Source organism: Antedon bifida, chromosome 6 (assembly GCF_963402885.1).
Source record: "Antedon bifida chromosome 6, ecAntBifi1.1, whole genome shotgun sequence".
Classification (NCBI taxonomy): domain Eukaryota; kingdom Metazoa; phylum Echinodermata; class Crinoidea; order Comatulida; family Antedonidae; genus Antedon; species Antedon bifida.
In genome coordinates this window covers 27186439-27210161 of record NC_136231.1, presented here as the reverse complement: position 1 = coordinate 27210161, position 23723 = coordinate 27186439, and the positions used below count along the sequence as shown (strand labels likewise).

Here is a 23723-nt window from a genome sequence, read left to right as displayed (position 1 = left end):
ACACATCATGAGGCGACAAAATCAATGCATCTGATGTCGTGGAAACGATTCCAAGGACGTGGCAGGGCCTTAGTGCTGAGGCAGGGAGAACACACCATAACATCTTTTTTTTTCCGTGTTTTGCACAACCTGTTTCGATCTCGTAAATGTTTGTTTAGCGCCCTCAATTTTAGGAACACCAGCGTTAGAAAATAAGTAACAAATAAATAAAATGCTATAGAACATTTGTAAATATGCAGATGTCCTATGTTAAAAGATAAGAGACAATTTTCAAATGCCGGCGATCTGAAGCATTTTTTCGACTTGTCCGAAAAAACTTTATTTTTGTACAAAAGGCAAGAGTTATAATTTTTGATCTTGTAATTTCAAAACATAATTTGATTTAATGTACAGGTAGTACGAGTAGTTTTCTTTTCAAATGTAACCGCTGGTTGTGGATTTTTGTATCAAACATATATATGCAGCTAGTAATCAGCGCAAAGTTGTGTCTTGACCTAACAAACTACCCATTTATACACCTGGGTGGAGAGAGGCAAACGTAAGTGTCTTGCGAGCAGTGTCAGATTTGAACCAACACAGTGTCCAACTGCGCCAAAGACCTACACTGTTGTAGTTTTGTTTGAATTTTACTAATATTTATGAATAAAACCAACCACCAAGCAATTAAATTATTTAGAGTCTTACCTTTTGTCTAACTTTATTTAGAAACGACACGTTAAGTGCAACCAGATTTTACTCAATAATATGATGCCATTTATTTCAACGATAATTGGCATTGCAGTTTCTATACACTTTCTTTTAAATAAGCAATGCTAGTGGAATTAATTTATCACAAAATGGTCATGGATTAACTGATCATGTTTTGCAAAAACAAACATACATAATATTATATGATGCGTAATTACTTTCCTAACTCTCACTATACACAGGTTTGCAAACCCCACCCCAAAACATAGGCTATACATAAGTAGAGTAGACCTCTAAATTGTCTGAAGAACAATGAACTATTACTTTAAATTAAATGTTTGCTCCCAACTAGGATTTAATCCAGTTTTTAGTTTGAATGTTTTACTGTAGGTATTGATGAAACTTTAAACTACGGTTTTTTTCTTGACATGGATTGACGCTATCTATTTGATACGACATTTACTAAAATAATATATGAAACAAAACATTTCATCTTTTTTGTATTTTGTGACTTATGGCAAATTTATAAATTATTTGTTTACCATTATAATCCAGATACATCTTAAACTTTTGTAAAAAAGGTTTCATTTCACCGTTTTCAGTGCATTTACCATAAAAGAAATAATTGATACGAGAAAGTAAACAAATACAAAAATAGCAACTTATCACAAAACACTATCTTTCATCAAATATAAACGTAGTAAAATATAGTAAAACAGTAAAATCGATAAAAATTATAATAATACACTCTCTTTTTTATAAAACATATTATATCTATACAATTTCTATATTTTATTTAAAATTTCCGTAGATGTCGAATGAATCCAGATAACACTGTGCCGTCTCGTAGCATAATGTGTATTGTTCCTGTGAATTAAAAAACAGATGTCACAGTTATACAGTTCATAAATTTAATAAAACTAAATAAATTGATGTCATAACAACTCTCAAAACAAAGGTATCAGTATCATTATTACCACTGCTCTAATACAGTAGTATTATATTTACTGGCTGGGCTGAGGGGCATGGTAAAAAATATAGCCCAATGTGACTGGAGACTATACTATATCTCGAGGCGAAGTCGAGGGATAATATAGTTAGATCTCTAGACCACGAGGGCTAAATATTGTTACCGTGCTCCGATAAAAGCCCAGTAAATATTTGTTTTATATAACACGTAATTCGGCTGTCAGTAGGCTAGGCCGAAGCGAACCAATTGTTTGAAGTAGGCCTAGCTAAATAGTGGAACAGTTTCGCTGCGAATAAGCAAACATCAACAAAAAGGCATGCATTTGGTAATTCGTCGCTTCAAAATATTCTCAAAGCATACTTTATTTTTTTCATCATATTTTAACTAACCGCTAAAATTACTAAACCCTCCAAGTTAGCTCCATGCACACAAGTTAACCATCGCAGGCTAGGCCAAAGATAGTTTAGTCTGTCGCGCGTGTGGATCCGATGAAGATAGAGGAAACAGACATGCGCAGTTTAGCCGGTCTATAGTTTAAGGGCATGGCAAAAGAGGTGCCGGTATAAATTACTACTATAGTCATTCATTCAATCAATGTCGTATCTCATCATCATATTTTACCAGTTCAAATACTTCTCTTTGAACCACTAAATTATTATGGTGCTTGTTGGTTTGATTTAAAAGTTCAATTCTTTTTATTTACCTTAGTCTTTATCAAAGACGGACAAGTACTTTTAATCCGTTTGACATTTTGAAAGACGTCAACGATGGCTTCTTCATTAATCATCTGAATGATCGAGTCTACTGCGCAGAAGTATCCACATCGACTCCTGCCATCTCTGTGGGTAAATGCAAAGAACAATAAGCTATTGTACTTTTCGCGATAGGAAAACAGTTAAGATATTTTTAAATCGTCAAGGTAATTTAATGTACTTAATACTCGTTATAATTAAAATCTGGAAACAAACTGTTAATGTATAATCAAATGTTATGTTATACATACAGACAGTGTACTGCAACAATGTCCTGTTGAGTCGCTCGTTTAGATTTATCGACTTCCGATCGTAGTTGAAAGAAAGAATCCGCCGAAGCAGGCTTCGCCGAACCATTTGGCCAATCACGATATTGAAAATGATGTATTTCACGGGGATTTTCATTCTCCTTGAAAAAAAAAGAAATATATTTTTAATGATCACAACACAATAAAAATGTTAATTTCTACTTAATATTCACCAACACGGATGAGTTTTCACACTAATAGTTTCGCAATTGTTTGGTAGACTCCAACCAGTATGCAATTTACGTCCGCTAGACTCCAACTAGTATGCAATTACGTCTGCTAGATTCCAACTAGTAAGCAATTATATTAGTTTGACTAAAACAAATTGTGGAATGACATGCCTTCATGAAACATCCCATATCATAAACTGAAAATGTAGGAATCGTTTTTTTAATAGTAAATTAGTCACTGTATCTCCTTGGTTGCAGTCCTCTTGATACAGGAGCTATACAATATTCATAGATAAATATAAAAGAATTATGCCTACTTACTTTTGATAACTGCAATGTTCGTTTGATAGCACAACCGTAATCTTCAATTGCAGCAAGTTCAACAAGAAATGGACCCATTTTTGTTTGAACATTAAGTTCAAGTGGAATGTATGTACCAATAGACTACAAAATTAAATGATTAAGTTAGTGACCGACAAGCATACAAACAACGGGAGTGGATTACAATACACGGATCTTATAAAATAACATAAACAGTTTTGGTGAAGCATTTATCACTGACTAGGGTGGTCCATCCTCGTAATACAACGACCTACAGTAGTATACACACATTGGTTGGGTAGACGTTTCTAATTTGTTGAGGAGATATTAATAAGATATGTTACCTTATCATTGGCATCTTCTTCATTCAACATCACAATGATATACAAACTATAATCATAGATCAATCTCCAAAAGTCCGACACCGTGTTTGGCATCGGTGCTTGAGTCACAACGTACTTATCTTCTCGTTGTCCATAGCCCTACATAAAAATAATTAAATATTAGGCCTACTTTAAAACATTTCTTTAGATATTAAGGATAGCAATTTAAGAATATATTAGATATAAAAGGTATGTATATGAGACAATATACACTACGAGTGGTGTATTGTAGTTCAGCAGTTTAGTAGAAGAAGACATCATGGACACTATACTTACCTTACAAAAAGATGCGTTGATATAATTGTTTCGATCTCCATCTTTAGTCATTAGGAATGGTCTTGCTCTGTCGACTGAAATGTAACCAAATTAACAGGTCAGTATAATGTATATCACGGACGTTCCCTAACTAGGCCTATCATCTCTATCACCACCAGTCAACACTACACCATCATTATCACGATCACAGTTCATCTGTCATTAAGCCTACTACGATCATCAATCCACATATTGCCAACCATTATTAATTGTTACCATTACCCCAGTTGTCATACTTAAATCATAATCTGGCATTATCGTAACCATTATTAGCTTATCTTTGGACACAACAATGCGTTGATTTTTATGGAGATGATACTAATGATACTATTCACGATACATTTGAAGCCTTACTTGGTATTATATTTGGATATCTATTTTTGTCGACGTTTGCCGGATCTTTTCCTGCTCTTGTTTTATCAAACGACGGAAGTGGCAATAGCGCCATCAGAACCTGTATAAACCAATAGAAAAACGTAAATTGAGGACATTTCTCAAAGAATATGGTTAAATGTACTTTCACGTTTATCTAAAATGACATTTAGAAAGTGTGCTTCACTTACATTGTACTGTTCGTGTATAAGTTTTGTTCCGTGTCGACTGTTGGTTTCTTTTAACTTTCTAAACGACGCTGTAAATGCTTCTGTTGTTATATGAGTCGGCTCACAAAACAGACTTTCCAGAAGAGTCTCATATATAAACATATATTGCTCCTGAAAAATAAATACAATTTAAATTTGTTTATGTGTTGCAATTATTGTATTAATATTATTGTAGGTTTCCTCTTCGTCTTATTATTTCATGATTGTAATGCTTGGGTGCGACTCCGGGAAGTATAACCTGTGTCGGTTCGGGCTTCCATGGCTAAATAAGGTTGACATGAAGTGTAATTAAAGTAACATTAAGCCTTACTTTACTTTCACATACTGCAATGATACTGCTTTTAACTACAGTGCGGTATATATAGATAAGATAGGCCAATATAAAATTCTTATTTATTTAAAATTATCTGTTAGATCGTTCCAAGTTGCTTACAATTCAAACTTAAAATCTGTCAAATCTAGTTATCTATTTAACCATGAGTAATACCTAATTTGTTTAAAATGTGTGCTCCCGTGAAATTTGGCAATTTTACTAATACGGAATGCGTTAAATTATTACCTTTGTTTGTACCATATTAAATCTGTTTTCTCTCATTTCTTTCACAAAGTTGTATACATCGATTTTATCTTTTTCTTCAGCCATGTCCAACATAGCATCAATGGTTATTACTGTACCAGTCCGTCCAACTCCAGCACTTAAAATGACAAATACATATTATACTTCTTATATAAACAAATAAAATATAAGTAGATTTTTTATTGCAAAAAAGCATGAAACGTATCATATTATTCATTTAGAAACAAAATAAAACTTATTTAAAAAGCTAATGAATCATCTTTCATGCCGTACTTATCTCTTTCTACTATTTAAAATCGTTGGTAATGTTTCCACTTTGATTCGTCGATTTATTTTCTAATGAGCTAAACGTATCTTAAATAGTATTATTTACTACATAGTAAGTAAATCATACATTATCCAATTGTATGCATTTACAGAATCTTTGGTGTAGGCTAAACAGAATACGTTGAAAATATAAAACAAATTGTTTACCTGCAATGAACAATTGCTGGGCCAGTGTCGGTTGGAAGAGACCTCTTAACCTCTTTAATTTGGTATACAAACTCAAGTAATGGTGCTGGGGATGCAGGAACATCCATGTCAGGCCATGCGGTAAAATGGTATTGAAGCACAGAACGTGTTTCTAGATCGCCACCCTATATCGAAAACAATTCCCCTTAAAATGTTACTCACAAATAAGCAAAACTAAATTATCATAAAATAAAATAATACAAAGGTAACTTCATTCGTATTATTAAATTATTCAGTGGAGTTCCTAGTATAAATCCTCTTCATCTACTACTTCACGAATTTCAATAGTAATAGGGTATTTTTAAATGTACAAATGTAAGGTATAGGTCTAAAATTCTGGTCGAAAAATTTAACATGAAATAACTAATTCGCCGTCCCGCAACCAATGGGTCGCGAAAAAGAATTGTGGGCTGTAAGCTCAAATACGCAATGTTGGGTCGTGAGAATTCCCAAAATAGGATTATGGGGTCGCAGTCAAAAAAGGTTGAGGAACGCTGAACTAATCTATTGTACTTTATTTACGCTATTATACAATTAAGCACTACAGCAGTCTAGGTCAGATCATAAAACTGTGGAAAAACTATAAATCTAGATTTGACTTTTTATTTTGTTTGATTAACTTACCATTTTTAATTCAAATGTTCTAATTGTGAAATATGGAGTGACCTTTTCGTCAACATTTTCAACATTCAGACGTCCATAGATAACTGCTTGACCTAAGTCTGGCCAATATTGTTTACATTTAATCTATAAATATAATCGTTGGTTTATTAAAATATATTCGCCGTTGGATATTCTTAAATGGTATATGGTCTTCAAACTGTACCATGGAAATGATAATGTTCCCGCCCGATTAAAAAAAATAGATTCGATAACAAATGTATACGTTTATAATTCCTAGCATAATGCGGACGATTCTAATGTGATTTAAAGTTCAAGCATAATATTCAATTGCTCACCTTCTTTTTTTCAACTAGATTTGTAACCATAATAATAACACTGCTGTTTTCTTTCCAAACCATTCTCCAAATATCGTTTAAACTTGCTTCATTTGGACCTAGACATAATATACAGTAATAGTTTTATGACCATTGTAGTACTAAACATCTTACAAACATTCCTAGTAGTATAACAGGTGAAAAATATTATAAATAAATACCTTGAGATGCAATGTACGCTTTAGAGTTACCATTGAACTTTAAGATAAAAATGAAATCACATAAACTTTGATTATTAATGATGATACATTTAACAGTATGCATATGAAATAAATCAATATTATGTAGTATAAAAGCACCTTCTTCGCGTACAGACCGTTTTTAATCAAGAAAATCATTCGGAAACGTGCTATTTGACAAGATAACAAGAAGAGATCTTCTCAGATTTACCAAAGTAATTGCAACCTACTTTAAGGTTTTATGAGTTTCATTTCTTCTGTTAATGTATTTTTTGTTGGTACTCACGAAATAAAGATTGAATTGAATTGCTACAAAATGGAAGACCAGAAAATTACATTTGTCAGATGGCGGTTTGTTTTCTTACATTTTCCTTAGGCCTATGTATATATATTTTGAGGTGGTAAAGGCTTGGAATATATTAATAAGTTCTACATTTGTGTGTCCTTATCATTTGTAAATTGTATATTATTGTACGTTGATATTGTGCAGTTTTTTAAATCGTACCTTGATATATGAAGCGTTAATATAATCAGATTGATCGTCATCGGTTTCCTTAAGAACCACACGTGAGTGGTCATCTAGAAAATAATGTTAACATAATTATAAATTTTAAAAACACATTTTTTACTATATACTACTTATAGCAACAACCATAACTGTATAAATAAATACTATGAATCTTCTGATTTATATATATTTTTTTTATAAATAAATATATTGACATAGTAGTAACATCACCTGGACTTACATGTTAAAATGTTGGCATATCTATTCTTAATCCTGTTAAGGGATTTCTTAGCCTCGATACAAGGATATAACATGCTGCATCCAATGTCCTAAGTAACAAATACAATGCATTTGTGGATTAGTTTATGTTGATAGTTTAATGCACAGTGAAATTAATTCTGAATGTTTTTGCTGGTGCAGTAGCTGCTGCTAAATGGGGCACGAATCCAATCCTAGCCATCAGCGTATAAACGCTAGGAAATCGCCAAACATAATATGACCAATGTACCATAATGTTGTTAAGTGCGTTCAATTGGCAGAACGGGTTAAATCTCAGTATTCTTAGCCAATAATGATAAATAGGGTCTATGAGTTAGAAAACAAACTTGATCGTGATTGTTATTACCTTTTATGGTATTTTTGTTTGTAAATTAAAAAGTATATATAAACTCACACTAAACTCTTTTTTAAAAGTTTCTGTTTCATGGCTTTGTCTTTTCCGGACGTAATTCTGAATGTCGCGCAGACGTACAGATTGGTAAGAAGTTGATTTTGGAGTAGGTCTTGGCGAAACATGTCCAGGTTCACTTTTAATGATATCTAATATAAATCAATCAACTAAAGTAATAATGAATTATCAACAAAACTTTTACTGATAATTTACTACAGAATATTGATTGGAATTCAATTGGCCTGTAATAATTTTCTTTCTAAACAATAAAGACAATATTCAAAACGAAATTTCTATTTGGTGAAAATCGTTGTCAAAATGTTAACTTGTTTGTTTAACTTAATTTAACTTACCCATAGGGTGGCTGGGGTTCGGATTTTCTATCACACCAACTCCTTGATCATTGTTTTTAGATCGCCTAAATACAGAATACAGAATACAGAAATTTATTAGTCCAAAAGGAAATTTGTTTCGTTAACAAGCTCTCAAACAATTAATTAAAAATATATAAAAAGTCATGAATACAAAAATACAAGATCTTATAAAAATACAAATAAATATCAAAAAGACAAAAATATAAAAAATATATCGTAACATATAAAATATATAAAAAAAATATATAAAATGAGAGAGAGGTCAAAATATTAAAGACGAAGTATTACTTTTCATCTGAATCTAGTTAAAATATAACAAATGTAGAAATATAATGTAATGCGTTTATTACTTTACTTGTTTAATATAATTTATTTATAATAGTTATTGTTATTATATTTTATAATTATTGGCTACATTTTAAATAATCTCTATACTTATATTATTGTTATTATTATGTTAAAAAAAATATATTATTACTAATAGATGTTTTATTGATTAATTGAATATATATTTAGAAAAAAAGGACTACTGTAAAGTTCCTGAAAAATATCTAAGATGTTTATTGTAATAAGTTTGCTGATGTTTCATATGACTAAACTGTGTGTCAAGTGTTCTGATATGTAGCCTAGAAACGCGTATTATTTAGATGATTCTTACCGTTTCTTTAGTACCACAAGAAAAACAATCAACACAACGAGTAGAATCCCAAATGGAATAGTGAGTCCAGCTATCAATCCAGCTGAAATAAATGATATACACATTGATAAATTACGTTAACAACATTCTATTGACTACATTACAGTAAACATGTCACTAAATATTCTGTAAAGGTAGGCCTATAAACATTGGTAATTGTCCAGTTCAAGACAACCTTTTATAAGCTCATTTATAAACGCCTTTAATTCCATTTCCGTGCGTTATACAAAAAAAACCCAAACAAAACAAAACATGATGAACAATAAAAAATGAAAACATTAATACAAGTAACATAACTTTAATGTTCACATTTGTTTAAACATAATTTTAAGTTTAAGTATTTGGTTCTGTGTGAGCTTCTATTGATGTATATTGCATGCAAAGTATGAAAACATTTGAATATAAACATTAAATTGTACCTCTAGGATCGGTTTTAATCTTGTCTTTTTCTGGGGGATGATTGCCAGAACCAGCAGAATTACTCGCTACTACCTACATAACACAAACCAAAAGAGGAAATCAGTAGTATCACTTTTTAATGTCTTTAAAAGGTATACAAATATGAATTAATGTAAATTGGTGAAAATGTGGGAAATCGAGACAACTGTTAAGGTTTTAGATTTATAGTATTACCCCAATTATCCTTTTTATCATTGGTAATAATAACTGACCTCAACGGTATACTCTGTGTTTGGCTTGATACCATCATCACTTGTAAACTTCGTACTCGTTACTGATCCACTAACGGTTTTGCTAATTTTACCACCTCCTGATGACGTCAGTGTCACTGTATAATTATGTACTGGACAATCATTACTGGTTGGAGCTTCCCATTCAACTTCAACTGTATCCTTTCCGGGAGTTACTTTGATAATTTCAGGATCTCCCGGAGCTAGAAAAGTAATAGTATGGTGTGTAATAGGTTTTATACCATTATCAAAAGATACTATTTTTAAAACAAATAATATATTTGTATAACATAATTGTGTTTTACAGTATATTAACATAGAAGATAATTACAACATGATCGACTATTCACTTACGTTCAGTGCCACTTTGAATATCTTCAAATGTTTTTGGTCCTTCTAGATCTTGATTCTTTCCATAAACTTCAAAAGTATATTCATTACATGGCTTTATATTTTCATCTAATTTCACTCTGTTAGACTTTGTACTTGCTTCTTGTATAATAACATTATTGTTATCTTTCAATGAATATTTGTATACCATGTCACCATTGCGACTACCACACGGAATCTCCAACCACGATATAGTCAAAGAATTTGGCTCTTGATCAGACATTGTCATTATCTCAGGCGCTTTATCAGGAGCTTTTGATAAGGAAAAAAAACAAATACAATGTATCAAAGGATATTACGTTGAGCATAAATTAAACAAATTACTAATTGAATCAATTAAATTTTATGTTTTAGACAATATTTGAATATGTTTGTGAAATATTTAAACGAGTTAATGCTTTAGAAAAAGCATCTTTAAATAACCTGAAAATAAAATGATTTGAACATTGGTTTTGGCGTACCTATTGATGCTGTGATTTCATTGATCACAGTAGAGTTACCCGTATATTCTGCAGTTGAAGGTATAATCGCTATCTCATACGTAGAATGAGGCTCCAAATAATGTAAACTACAAAATGTATTATTGGTAAAGTTTGAGGCGTCTATGAAGTCAGATTCATCCAAGTCTTGACATTGATCACGATTTGTGAGTCGGTACACTACGTCATATACAACAGAGCAATTTCCATTTTCAACACGGTCCCAAATAACAGTTATATCCTCATCTGTCGACGTCACCGAGTAGTCTTCTACGGGATCTGGAACTGAATCAAAAATTGAAAAAATCAGTTTCATTCTCTATACCACTAAAAACAGGCTCATAATTAACTATTGTTTACACTGGTTTAAGAATGGAAAAAACACCACCAGAACAATACGTGATTATCGTCATTCTTGCCGATATCATAGTCGGATATGAATGACGTTTCAGTGTCTTGGCCACTCCCAACAAATCAATGCAGTAATAGAATATGATCAATTCATTGAAAGAGAAGTTCATAGTGTTTACATTACATTTACAGATATGAAAGTGTTTTGCATTTTTTCTATCACGATTAAAGGTTGATATTCGACCGGTAACATATCTACCGACAATAAACAGCATGCAGTATCGTGTGTTCTTCAACTTCCATCTCATATGGGACGCTGTACAGCGTATATGCCTACATGATGATTGATGATACTGCATGATACCTTTTGAGAATTGGCTTAACAGCAAACTATGACTCGAATTAAGTAATGTACAGAAGATAATCATCGTTCATAAACATAGAATCGTTACTAACTAACGCCATCATAAACTTTGTGTAACACAATTTAAAGCATGCATGAAGATGTAATGACTAGAAATACCCGTATGGTTAGTTGTGACGATAATAACTGAAGATGGTCCGATTCCTTTAGACGTCCGTGCACTTATATCGAAAGTATAAGATGTACATTGAACAAGATCTCTAATCATTGTTTGCGTTTCTGTGAAAGATGTTCCTGTTTCTACAGCCTCTGATCCGTTATAGTACAACTTGTAGTCATAGCTTATATCACCTTTCCTCTGACCACATTCTGGCAGATCCCATGACAATGACACATAATCAAAATCAGTTGACGATATTTCTAAAGATGTTGGAGCACCAGCCGGAACTAAAGCAAGATCGGATTTTGTAAACATTATTTTAGAATTAAATCACACTACGAATTACCAGTGCTCACAGTGTAATGAACACTGACATTATTTTCTGAGATTAATAAGAACAAAGATTACAAATTACAACAGAGATCTAAATAAGTAGGCCTATTGTATCTCATCCATGTTGTATATAAATTCTTCACCAATCATTTCAGGATTGTAGATATTGGAAATAAATATAGACCTACTAAATAATAAACTAATATCCGTGAATAAGTGCATTTTGTAGGATTGTAGATAATAAATAAATCATTTTGTTTGACAAATCCAGTAAAGAAATTACTCACATTCTTTAGCTTTCGCCATCTTGGCTGATGGCTTGATCACAAGTGATCCGGTCCACTGCTACTTTCTGGAAATCTGTTGTTATTGTTTCTAGGTGACGTCATACTTTTTAGTAGCAATGATGTGAAAAAAAAAATCCGCCATCACAGACCATGCAGCTCAAGAAAACCACATCATCGATTGGGAGGGGGCCAAAATTCTTGACAGAGACTTAACCTAATTCAAGCGTAGAATCAGAGAGGCAATCCAAATCAGAAAGAGGGGGGCTAACGCAATCAACCGCGACGAAGGGGCTGTATTTCTCGATCACGTATTCACATCATTGCTACACAAAGTATGACGTCACCTAGAAATAATAACAACAGATTTTCAGGAAGTAGCAGTGGACCGGATCACTTGTGATCAAGCCATCAGCCAAGATGGCGAAAGCTAAAGAATGTGAGTAATTTCTTTACTGGATTTGTCAAACAAAATGATTTATTTAATAAACTAATATCTTTTTGCCTACCACTCTCTTCGGTTTGCACTGTATGTTCATTAGATGCTGCTCCAGCTACATCATTAGACACCGCAGTAACTTGAATTAGATATTGGGAATACGCACTCAGATTTGATAAGTTATATGACAAAGTTTGAACTGGACCTTCATTGATGACTTCATTACTAGTGTTATCACACATATCAAATTCTATTAACTGATAAGTTATGTGATACATAACAGAACAGTTTCCATTTTCCACTTCATTCCAAGATAAAGAAATATAGTCTGACCCTGAAGTATCAGTAATCCAACCAACTGTGGACGGAGCTAAGAAATACATAAAAATAAATGTACGAACAAATCCATCAGAATAATTTTTGTTCCGCATTATTCATGATCGTCGCAAACAATAAACTTTTTTTTTTACAAAACCTTCCCGTTTAGTAAATCATTTAAAAAATAACTAAGGATAGAAATCAACCAAACAAGGATACACCCACCATATATTATAATAATGTCTAGGTAGTATATATAATTGTTTACACAATGCCACACATAAAGAAAGAAAGAAAGAAAGAAAGAAAGAAAGAAAGGAAGAGGGAAGAAAGGAAGAAAGAAAGACAAAAGAAAGAAAGAAAGAAAGAAGGAAAAGAAAGAAAGAGAAAGAAAGAAAGAAAGAAAGAAAGAAAGAAAAAAAGAAAGAAAGAAAGAAAGAAAGAAAGAAAGAAAGAAAGAAAGAAATAAAGACAGAAAGAAAGAAAGAAAGAAAGAAAGAAAGAAAGAAAGAAAGAAAGAGGGAAGAATACTATAGATAGTTATCAGGACATTCAAATGGCTTGAGGTCAATGCTGTCGTAAACGTAAACTGGCTCATGATTTGTTGACACAAGACTGCATATGATTCAACAGTTTTACCGAGCAATAACAAAAGCTATTTGGTATTACTGTTATTAATAAATAGTATGAAATGAGGAAACACACCAAATGACCAAATTTGTTTAAATTAGTTTACCATTCGTGTGAGTTTCAGCTGTTTCAATATTACTCCATGGTCCTTTGAATCCAGCGTTGTTCTCTATTCGTACTTTACAGTTATACCACGTGCACGCTGTTAACCCATCAATTGTAGCTGATGTAACATCACTAATAGTGACATTTCTAGATTCTAAATCGGATTCACAGCACACATCGTAATGAAAACTGTTACATTGTATTTTCTCTGGATTGTTATCTATTTCCTGCAAATTGAAAAAAAAAATATTATAACAAAGCTTTGATTGGAACTGTAATTTTATCATGTTATTTAAGACATTTTATGATTGTCTAAAATTAAGTATTAAGAGTAATTTGAAAAACACATACCTTCCATGTTATGGTTATTGAAGAAGAACTATCTGCCGTAACTGCAATACGTGGAGATACAAATGGACCTGAATGATGAAGAAAATCCCGTTTCTTTTATTGGGGTGTGAACTACATAAATAACGACACTACAATCAACATAATTATTCTAGTTACTCATTATTTATCTCCTTAAAACAATTTTAACTACTGTAATACAATGAACGAAGAAAGAAAGTAAGAAGGAAAAAGAGGGATTTTTACTACGGATTGTAATACAATGACATATCAATGGATATCGGTACTTTCCTATGTTGATATCTTATTACTATACAGAGTTTTTTTTATAAACCAACAGAGTGTTCTCACTTGAACATATAGTTGTTTCTGTCTCAACTTTACTGTCTGGTCCACAAACATCTTGTCCGCCGATATTCCTACAAACACGAACTTTCACCTCAATTATTCGATTTGGCGGTAACCCAGTAATTGTAAAGACGTCATCAGTTGTTGTGATTGTTGTAAATGTTGATTCTTCCTCACTTTTATATACAACTTTATAAGATGAAGCTGGTCCAGTTCCATAATCCTCACCAAAGATCCAACCATAAGCGAGAGTCATATTAGTGGCTGTGACGTCAGTAATGTTAACTTGCTTGAATAACTGTGGTAAAGCTATGGAGGTTAAAACATACATACTCGTGTATAAAATCAAGACAATCTATTTCCTTGATGTGGATGGGTTGTAACACGTTTAAAGAATGAAACATCGAGTTTGCGATATTCAAATCTCCTTATGCTAAAAACAGACCCTATTGGTGTTAATAATTAATAATTATTTAAAAAAAATTAGTAATGTAATTAGAAAAAGTTCAAATTAAGAATATGAAATATTATATTTTTTAAATACAAAATTAAACAAATTTATCAATGATAATTTAAAATTAAATAAAGAAAAGTCGAGGCATTTATTTCGGTCATAATTTGGCCTATTAACTTAGACATGTACTTAGATAATTCGAATGTAAGCGAAATAAATTCTGAAATTAATTTAAAATAAACTACCAACCTATCTGACAATCGTTGCCACCCCATCCATCTTCACAGTCTCCACTATCGCAGTAACCCGTATTGTTATCACATGATGATGACGTCGCACAATGACAAGTATACTGACAAAATTCACCAAATTGTCCATTGGGACATGTCACATGGTCTGAAAAGTAATATGTGTAGAAAAAATGACAATGTGGATTTGGTGGGAGGGGGTTGGTTGCATCACTGGTTCCATACTAATGCATTTTTGTCGTCTGTGTCTTTATTTGTTTTTCATAAACATCAAAATAAATCAAATCAATCAGGCGTAATTCAATATCGATCTATTATTGTATTATTTAAAATATATATATATATATCATTGACCAAAGATCTCACGATTACTTACATTTGCTTCCAATGTAGGCTATTATATGATATAATGTGAAGATATTCAGATAAATGAAGCAGATACGGGCGAATCCAGGATATTGGGAAAGAGTGCTCGCCAAGTCCTGCGCCAGAAAACCTCAAGTAGGCTATATGTGTTCATTTAAAAAAACCCGGGAGAACTGATGCGACCCTCTATTTATCTGCGTATGACAGCCCCTTAATCCTAAGAATATTATTTATATTTATTGAAAGAACCATTGTTTTATGGTGTTTTACATTTTTAAATGCAATTATTAGAAATCACATTTACCAAGACACTTGTCTCCGTTAAATCCATTGATACATGTAGCTCCACTTGGACAGCCTATTTCCTTGTCACAGTCAGCTGAACTACAATGACATTCTTGACTACAACCTGCACCGTAGTTTGTCCCTGTAGAACTACATGCTATTTTAAATAAGAAAATCATAAAAAAAATACTATATAAAACTATAAATTAATAGTATAGTGGATGGTTACTATGATTTCAAATTCAGTTAGGCCTACTAATTCGTACTCTAACATAAATCAAATATGTTTATATTCTTAATGTCTAACGTACAGTTTTAACTTTGTTATATATTTTTTATGTAAATAACATTTCATATGGCATTTTTGGTGATCCTGTATTGGAGTTCTAGAATAAGTAAATAAATATCATAATATAAATACTATGACATCACAAAAAAACCCCACAAAAAACAGTTAATATGTCATTTACTTTATAATGTATTGTAACTCACGTTCATCACAATCACTACCCTGGTAACCTGCAATACACTCGCATCCAACAGGATCTGGAGGACAGAACATGAATCCAGAACATCCATTTGAAGAGCAAACCGTAGTACATGTCCGACCCCACCCATTGTTTCCACACCCTAAAAACGTAAACAATTAAAACAGTATTTTCAATTTTCAATAACTACTATTTTAATTTTTATTTATATGTACCACGTCTATAGAATATTTAGAGTGATTTCAGGTTACATATTTTTCTTGGTGCGCCGTCGGTAAGTCTAGATTCCATACGCTTATCTTCAAATTACATGTTGCTATTAACTAATTTAAATATTTTTAAATATTTAAATTAGTTAATAAAATAGGTTATTTGAAATCAATGAAAATAATATGTCCATAGCAAAATGCTTAGAATCCCTTTTCAATCGTTAACAAAACCCTTCACCCCATCCTAATAAAATTTAAAAAATAGTACCTTCTGAACAATCAACGCCTTTAAATCCTGCTGGACATACGCATAACCCAGTCACGTGATCACATATTCCTCCATTATAACAGACTCGACAATTTACATCACAGACTGGTCCATATTTTCTTGTAGGGCAACCTTAGATCAGTAGTAGTAAAATAAATATATAATAATTAATATCGTATTATTAATTATGTAGTAGCAGTAGAAGTACTCTAGTATAAGTAGTGCACTCACCTCTGACAATCAATCTCATGATTGCATGTTTTCCGTTTCTTTCTTTGTAACATTCATATATTCCAGCATCACTTGTTCTGATATTGTTAATAGTCAATGTATCTTTACCATTGCCTTGTGGTATGTCAACGCTGTTTAATTTCCATTTTAATTCTGACGTATTTGTTGTGGTATGGACTTCTAACGTCACGTGATCACCAATACTAACAGTAATAGATCGTTGGAGTGGAGTGACGTCAGCTAAACAGTATATTTGCATGTAAATAAACGTTATGCTTTAAAAACAACAATTTTACGGACAGTTCTATAGTATTAATAAAGGTCGAGAAAATATGTTGAATAAATTATCAATATAGATATTCCATTAATTTACTATAGCATCATTAGGCCTACTATGTATAAGTAGAAGATACGAGTTGGCCGGGCAGAAATGTATAATTAAATAGAACTGGCTTATAAACCAATCCCTGTGGATATACAGATTTAACAGGGCAGGTTTCTTCTAATTCTACTTTGCCAAAGTCTACAACCTGACCATAATGGCAAGGCATACCCCTCTCATTAGTTAGTAGCTTGACAAAAGCAGCAGCCAAACCTAACAATCGTTGTAATTGTAATTATATCTCACCAGTTTTAGGCAGTATTATGAAAGGTATATGCTGAGATCTGGTGTCTTTTGTAGCATTTGCAAAAAATGCCCCAACCTTTTGAGGGCCTGAACCATCATCGATATTGACGATGAGGGCAGTACGTCCAGACTCATCTGATCTTGTTGCTGTCGATCCTGTAGGGAACATAGTACCATTATTATCCCACGTTAAAGGTTCTCCTTGTAGCCCAGTGCCTGTGTCGCTTTCTCTTCCAAGTGTTATATCATTAGTTCTATCTGAACCACCAGTATAACCTCCAAATGTTGATTCTATAGTAGTACTATCAACATCAACAAATGGAGTTGGACACCAGATTGTAAGGTCGAGGATTTCACCTAAAACATTAAATTAATAATTAAGCAATAATTTGACGGTTACTTATACTGGAACATTTTTTTGTTGTTAATTTGCAAGTGTTTGGTATTCAAAACAATTGCTTTTTCCATCCTTCATTTTTTTAAATTTAAAAATAAAGAAGAAATAATTTTAAATAGTAGTTTTAAATAAATAAACACATAAACCCTAATTTTGAAAATGTGTATTAGGACATTTCTGTAAAACTGTTAGAGCACTTTTGAACACTTTCCATTGTTGTATATGCGTCTTACCCTCATCCGTTGTACGTGCTATTGCTGTAGGAGTGTAAGTAAATATATTGTTCTCTGTAGATGATGCCGTTTTAACTACTTTTATTTTGATTTCATAATTAGTTCCATTACTGAGATTATTTATTACATATTCTGGCGCAGTATTGCTTCCATTCACGGATCCTGCTGATATGAAATCTGAGTTAATAGAACTTCTGTACTGCACTTCGTACTCCTGAATCGGTCCGGTTCCGTAGTCGTTGTTATAATCCCAAGCAGGCCAGTTTACTGTTATTGAGTTATCCATTATATTCGATATAGTTGGTGCAGATGACAGGATTGGTAAAGCTGAAATATTATACATAATATTTAAATAAATACTACAGTATATATTGATTAAGTATTGCCTTTTTTAACATTATAAATGAACGCGTATATTGCAATAATTTATGCTGAAAATGTATAACTAGGCCTATACATGTTATCTATATATAAATTATGGTTAATTCTGACATAGGCGAGCACAATAGAAAAACTTCGGTACAAATCTCTGTCTTGGATACCTACCTGATCTATCTCAGAAATTTAAATTTGATAACATTATTTTCACTATAATAATAATAATACTAATAATAATAATAATAATAACTGGTACTTGATATAGCGCATTATGCTGAAAGCCTCAATGCGCTTTACAAAGACAGAAAATTTAGAAAAATTACAAATTAAAAAGGTGGGTTTTGAGGAGAGATTTGAAGACACTGGTGGAAGTAGCCTGACGGATTTCAATAGGCAACGCATTCCATAGAGAAACGGATGCCGAAGAAAATGAACAATTTCCATAAAACTTAGTGGAAGGATGAAATATATGGGCAAGAAGAGACTCAGATCTAGATCTCAGAGACCGCTTAGGAACATAAGGTTGAATAAGTTCAGAAATGAACTTAGATGAAGAATTATGAAGAGCTTTGAAAACAAATAGCAGGATCTTGAAGGTAATTCTTTGTGTTACCGGAAGCCAATGAAGCTGTCTCAGCACAGGTGTGATATGTTGCCTTATGGGGCTTTGAACGACCAATCGGGCAGCTGTGTTCTGGACTCGCTGAATTTTAGAGATATCCTTTGCTGGTAAGCCATAAAGTAATGAGTTACAACAGTCTAGCCGTGAACAAGAATCTCAGTTGATCTTGAATCCAGGTACTTCCGAATGCTTCCAATTTTACGAATAGCGTGAAGCCCAGCTTTGCAGATGTTATGTACCTGATTCACTATTACGATATTGTTCCATATTTCTATCTTAGGAAGATATTATAAAGAGTTTTTTAAACAAAATTTATGATTTCAACGGTAGATTTACAACTCAATTTCAATTCTACGCGGTCAATGTGATTTCCGGGTTTACGATGAGTTCACCTTGCAACAACCTGGTTTCAACTAAGTTGGCCGTTAGTGGCTACAGCCATTTTAGTTTAGTTTTTGTTTATTTTAGGAACGGACCGCGCGTGTGAAGGTACAGTAGTTAAAAAATAAAAATTAGTGTGTGAGATTTGAACCTGTACTGAAAATAAGTTTGGTAAGATGTGAAATGTATGCCAATTATGATTGATTATGTCCCCTGTCAGTAATGATATATGGACACTTGACAGCAATCGGTGGTTATAGGAACGTCACAAAGAGGAAAAGTTACTCAATAGATTTTATTATTTGTAAACAAAATGTACATTAATTCTCCTGTAATGACCTTTACAACAATTGGTATTACAACAATTGGTATTAATGCAAATAATATAATTGTATTGTAAAGAACAGTATATGTATAATATACATATTAAATTATTATATATATTATCTGAACGTTACACACAGGAGGAAACCGTTAATAGGGGTCATCAATCACTGAAACAGTCTCTAACGTGACCGTACCAAGAGACCAAAATAGTTTATCAAATTGGGTGACAGTGAGCGGTGCTTTAAAATTTGTATCACAATATATCATGACAACAGCATCTTGTTAATTTTGGAACAAAATAATCAAATAACAACTTTCGTAGCCTACTTATATATCGGTCGTAGTAGACAACATTTATAATTATAAATAGAGCAAGCAACAGAAATAATCGATAATATAAACAGTAAAGGTGTTTCCCGAAACGAAATATTGAGGGCGCCGTCCAAAACGTGACTGCGGTAAATTTGAGCGAAGCGCAGGTACGTGTTGCTTGGCTGCCTAGGCCTAGCGTAACATTAAAGCGAGTGAGGACTTTAAAAACTGTTATTTATCAAATTTACCTGGCATTTTAGTAAATTACTTCAGTAAATTACTTTTAATAAATCTATAATTATATTATAATCATGAATCATTCCTGATTCAAATGCAAAATGTGAAAAATAGATCAAAAACTATACTCGTTTTGTAATTACGAATATGACTGGTGATATTCGTCAACACGAATACGCTTTACGAATATGAAATGGGGATCAGCTCAAAAGTTTCACAAATGTGTGACGTATCCGTTTTCGTTATCGTTTTCGTAAGGTTGCGAAACCTCCCTAATAATAGTTAAATTACTAAAACAAGTTGTAGTTCACGTAAAGTAATGCATTTAATCAATATAATTGATTAGTTGAATATCTAAAACAAATTAATTGCAGTAGTAGGCCCAGTTCACGATACGTAAAATATTAAAATACTAAAATATTTTGTATTTAATATTGAATGGGTTGCCGGAAGTGACGGACCCGGAAGCCAGTTGAACAACAGCGCGAGTGTGTGAAAACTAATGTTATCAAATCTACGTTTCGCGGTACATCTAAGATAGATAAGGTAGGTATCCAAGGCGGAGATGCATTGTGCTCGCCTATGTCAGAATTAACCATAATTTATATATAGATAACAGTTGTACGGTGGCTGATTTCCGCCAAAGAAAATTAGGGCGTTATAACGCCGTATTAGGGCGTTATAACGCCGTATTAGGGCGTTATAACGCCCTAATTATACAATCCGTTCACACGTACATGCGCATGCGTAGTACATCAGCAAACCCAGAGCCATAAAGAGTTGCGACTTTGAATGGATTGAATCAATTTGTTTAAAGGTTTTTGTTAAAACAATAATAACATTATTTTGATGATTTTAAACAAAAAAAAATAGCTTTAATCCATTTAATTTAACAGCTCTGGCTGTGCTCTCCATACACGCTCTACGCGTTTATTTTGTACAGCGATTCTCTATAGTATAATGCATTGTTTTTACATTTTGTTGTTTAAAATCATCTTCGCAGTATCTTAACAAAAACCTTTAAACAAATTGATTGTTTTGATATTTAAAACCTTGTGAATGTTATACATTTTTTAAGCACATGACTCGACTCCATAGGCATAGTTGGACACAAAGATGGCCAGTAATGTACCACGTGACTTTTTAAAATCTATGAATGCGCCGAGAGGTTTGTTGATGTACTACGCATGCGCATGTACGTGTGAACAGATTGTATATTTAGGGCGTTATAACGCCCTAAATTAGGGCGTTATAACGCCCTATTACGGCGTTATAACGCCCTAATACGGCGTTATAACGCATTAATACGGCGTTATAACGCCCTAATTAGGGCGTTATAACGCCGTATTATTATAAAATAATTGTTTTCTTTGGCTGAAATCAGCCACCGTACAGTTGACTATACTTATGATTAGGAAAATACCCTGAAATGGCGTCAAATATTGAATGTTTATGAGTGCAATGATACAAATAATTTAATAAAATAACAAAAATCAACAAATAACAACCTATCTGACAATCGTTGCCACCCCATCCATCTTCACAGTCTCCGCTATCGCAGTAACCTGTATCTTTATCACATGATGATGACGTCGCACAATGACAACTATACTGACAAAATTCACCAAATTTTCCACCGGGACATGTCATGTGGTCTGAAAAATAATATGTGTAGAAAAAATGTGGATTTGGAGGGGCGCATCACTGGTTCCATACTAATGCGTTTTTGTTATTTGTGTCTTTATTTGTTTTTCATAAATATCAAAAGAAATCAAATCAATCAGGCGTACTTTAATATCGATCTATTATTATATTGTATTATTAAAAAAAACTGTATATCATTGACCAATAGTATCACGACTACTTACGCCTCCGATGTAGGCCATTATATGATATAAAGATATTCAGATAAATTAATATTGGGAAGTGCTCGACAAGGAGTACAAAAAACATCAAGTAGGCTATTGTTTTCAATTCAATGTGTTAACTTAAAAAAAACGGGAAGAACTGATTGGTCACTCTCCTCTCTTTATCTGGCTATAACAGCCGCTCATTCCCAAGAATATTATTTTATATTTATTGAAAGAACCATTGTTTTATGGTGTTGCACATTTTTTAATGCAGGGCAATTATTAGAAATCACATTTACCAAGACACTTGTCTCCTTGAAATCCATTGTTACATGTAGCTCCACTTTGACATCCTCTTTCGTTGTCACACTTTGAACTACAGTGACATTCTTGACTACAGCCTGCACCGTAGTTTGTCCCTGCACATGCTAATTTAAATTAGAAATAATTAAAAAATACACATAAAGTTATAAATGAATAGTATAGTCAATATAGTACTATGTCTATGAATTCAAATTCAGTTCATAATTCGTATAAAAAAGAGGCTATTTTTGACGTACTGTAACATAAAATCAAATATGTTTGTATTCTTAATGTCTAACGTACAGTTTTAACCGTGTTATATATTTTGTATGTAAATATCATTTTGTATTGTATTTTTGGTACTTCTGTATTGGTGTTCTAGAATAAGTAAATACATATCATAATATAAATACTATGACATCACAAAAAACCCCAAAACAGTTAATATGTCAGTTACTTTATAATTTATTGTAACTCACCATTATCACAATCACTACCATGAAAACCTGCAATACACTCGCATCCAACAGGATCTGGAGGACAGAACATGATTCCTGAACATGTTCCACTTGAAGAGCAAACCGTAGTACATGTCCGACCCCACCCATTGTTTCCACACCCTAAACACATACAAATTTAAAACAGTATTTTCAATTTTCAATAACTACTATTTTAATTTTTATTTACATGTACTACGTCTATAGAATATTTAGAGTGATTTCAGGTTACAGATTTTTCCTGGTGCGCCGTCGGTAAGTCTACATTTCATACGCTTATCTTCAAACTACATGTTGTTATTAACATGTAGTATTTACTCAGTTATTTGAAATCAATGATATGTCAACAGCAAAATGCTTAGAATCCCACTTTTCCCTTTTCAATCGTTAACAAAACCATTCACCCCAATAAAACTTCAAAAATAGTACCTTCTGAACAATCAACGCCTTTAAATCCTGCTGGACATACGCATAACCCAGTCACGTGGTCACATATTCCTCCATTATAACAGACTCGACAATTTACATCACAGACTGGTCCATATTTTCTTGTAGGGCAACCTTAGATCAGTAGTAGTAAAATAAAAATAATTAATAAAATCATTATTATTAGTTTATTAAATTTATAATAAAAATCGTTATTATAAATGTATTCATTAGCAGCAGCAGCAGTACTCTAGTAGAATAAGTAGTGCACTCACCTCTGACAATCAATCTCATCATTGCATGTTTTCCGTTTCTGTCTTT

At 32.6% G+C, this 23723-nt stretch overlaps 2 protein-coding genes across 2 annotated transcripts in view; one reads left to right on the top strand and one right to left on the bottom strand.

The window, feature by feature from the left end:
- LOC144845767 (uncharacterized) overlaps positions 1 to 23723 on the top strand; it is an 88438-nt gene that overhangs the window by 36932 nt on the left and 27783 nt on the right. The window lies entirely within an intron of this gene.
- LOC144844939 (receptor-type tyrosine-protein phosphatase T-like) lies at positions 846 to 23070 on the bottom strand. Its single transcript, XM_078702052.1, has 37 exons — positions 22959 to 23070; positions 22476 to 22604; positions 21844 to 21981; positions 18070 to 18396; positions 17440 to 17796; positions 16812 to 17051; positions 16581 to 16712; positions 16108 to 16245; positions 15635 to 15772; positions 14966 to 15112; positions 14266 to 14571; positions 13918 to 13985; positions 13568 to 13793; positions 12584 to 12883; positions 11457 to 11744; positions 10565 to 10867; positions 10068 to 10355; positions 9696 to 9916; positions 9444 to 9516; positions 8986 to 9067; positions 8307 to 8371; positions 7957 to 8102; positions 7525 to 7612; positions 7281 to 7354; positions 6758 to 6794; positions 6558 to 6655; positions 6223 to 6345; positions 5560 to 5723; positions 5068 to 5203; positions 4470 to 4619; positions 4261 to 4360; positions 3868 to 3941; positions 3553 to 3690; positions 3209 to 3331; positions 2661 to 2818; positions 2361 to 2496; positions 846 to 1554 (listed from the first exon to the last, which is right to left on the bottom strand). Exons 1-37 carry the CDS (start codon positions 23026 to 23028, stop codon positions 1480 to 1482), a joined length of 5856 nt encoding a protein of 1951 aa, XP_078558178.1. The 5' UTR covers positions 23029 to 23070; the 3' UTR covers positions 846 to 1479.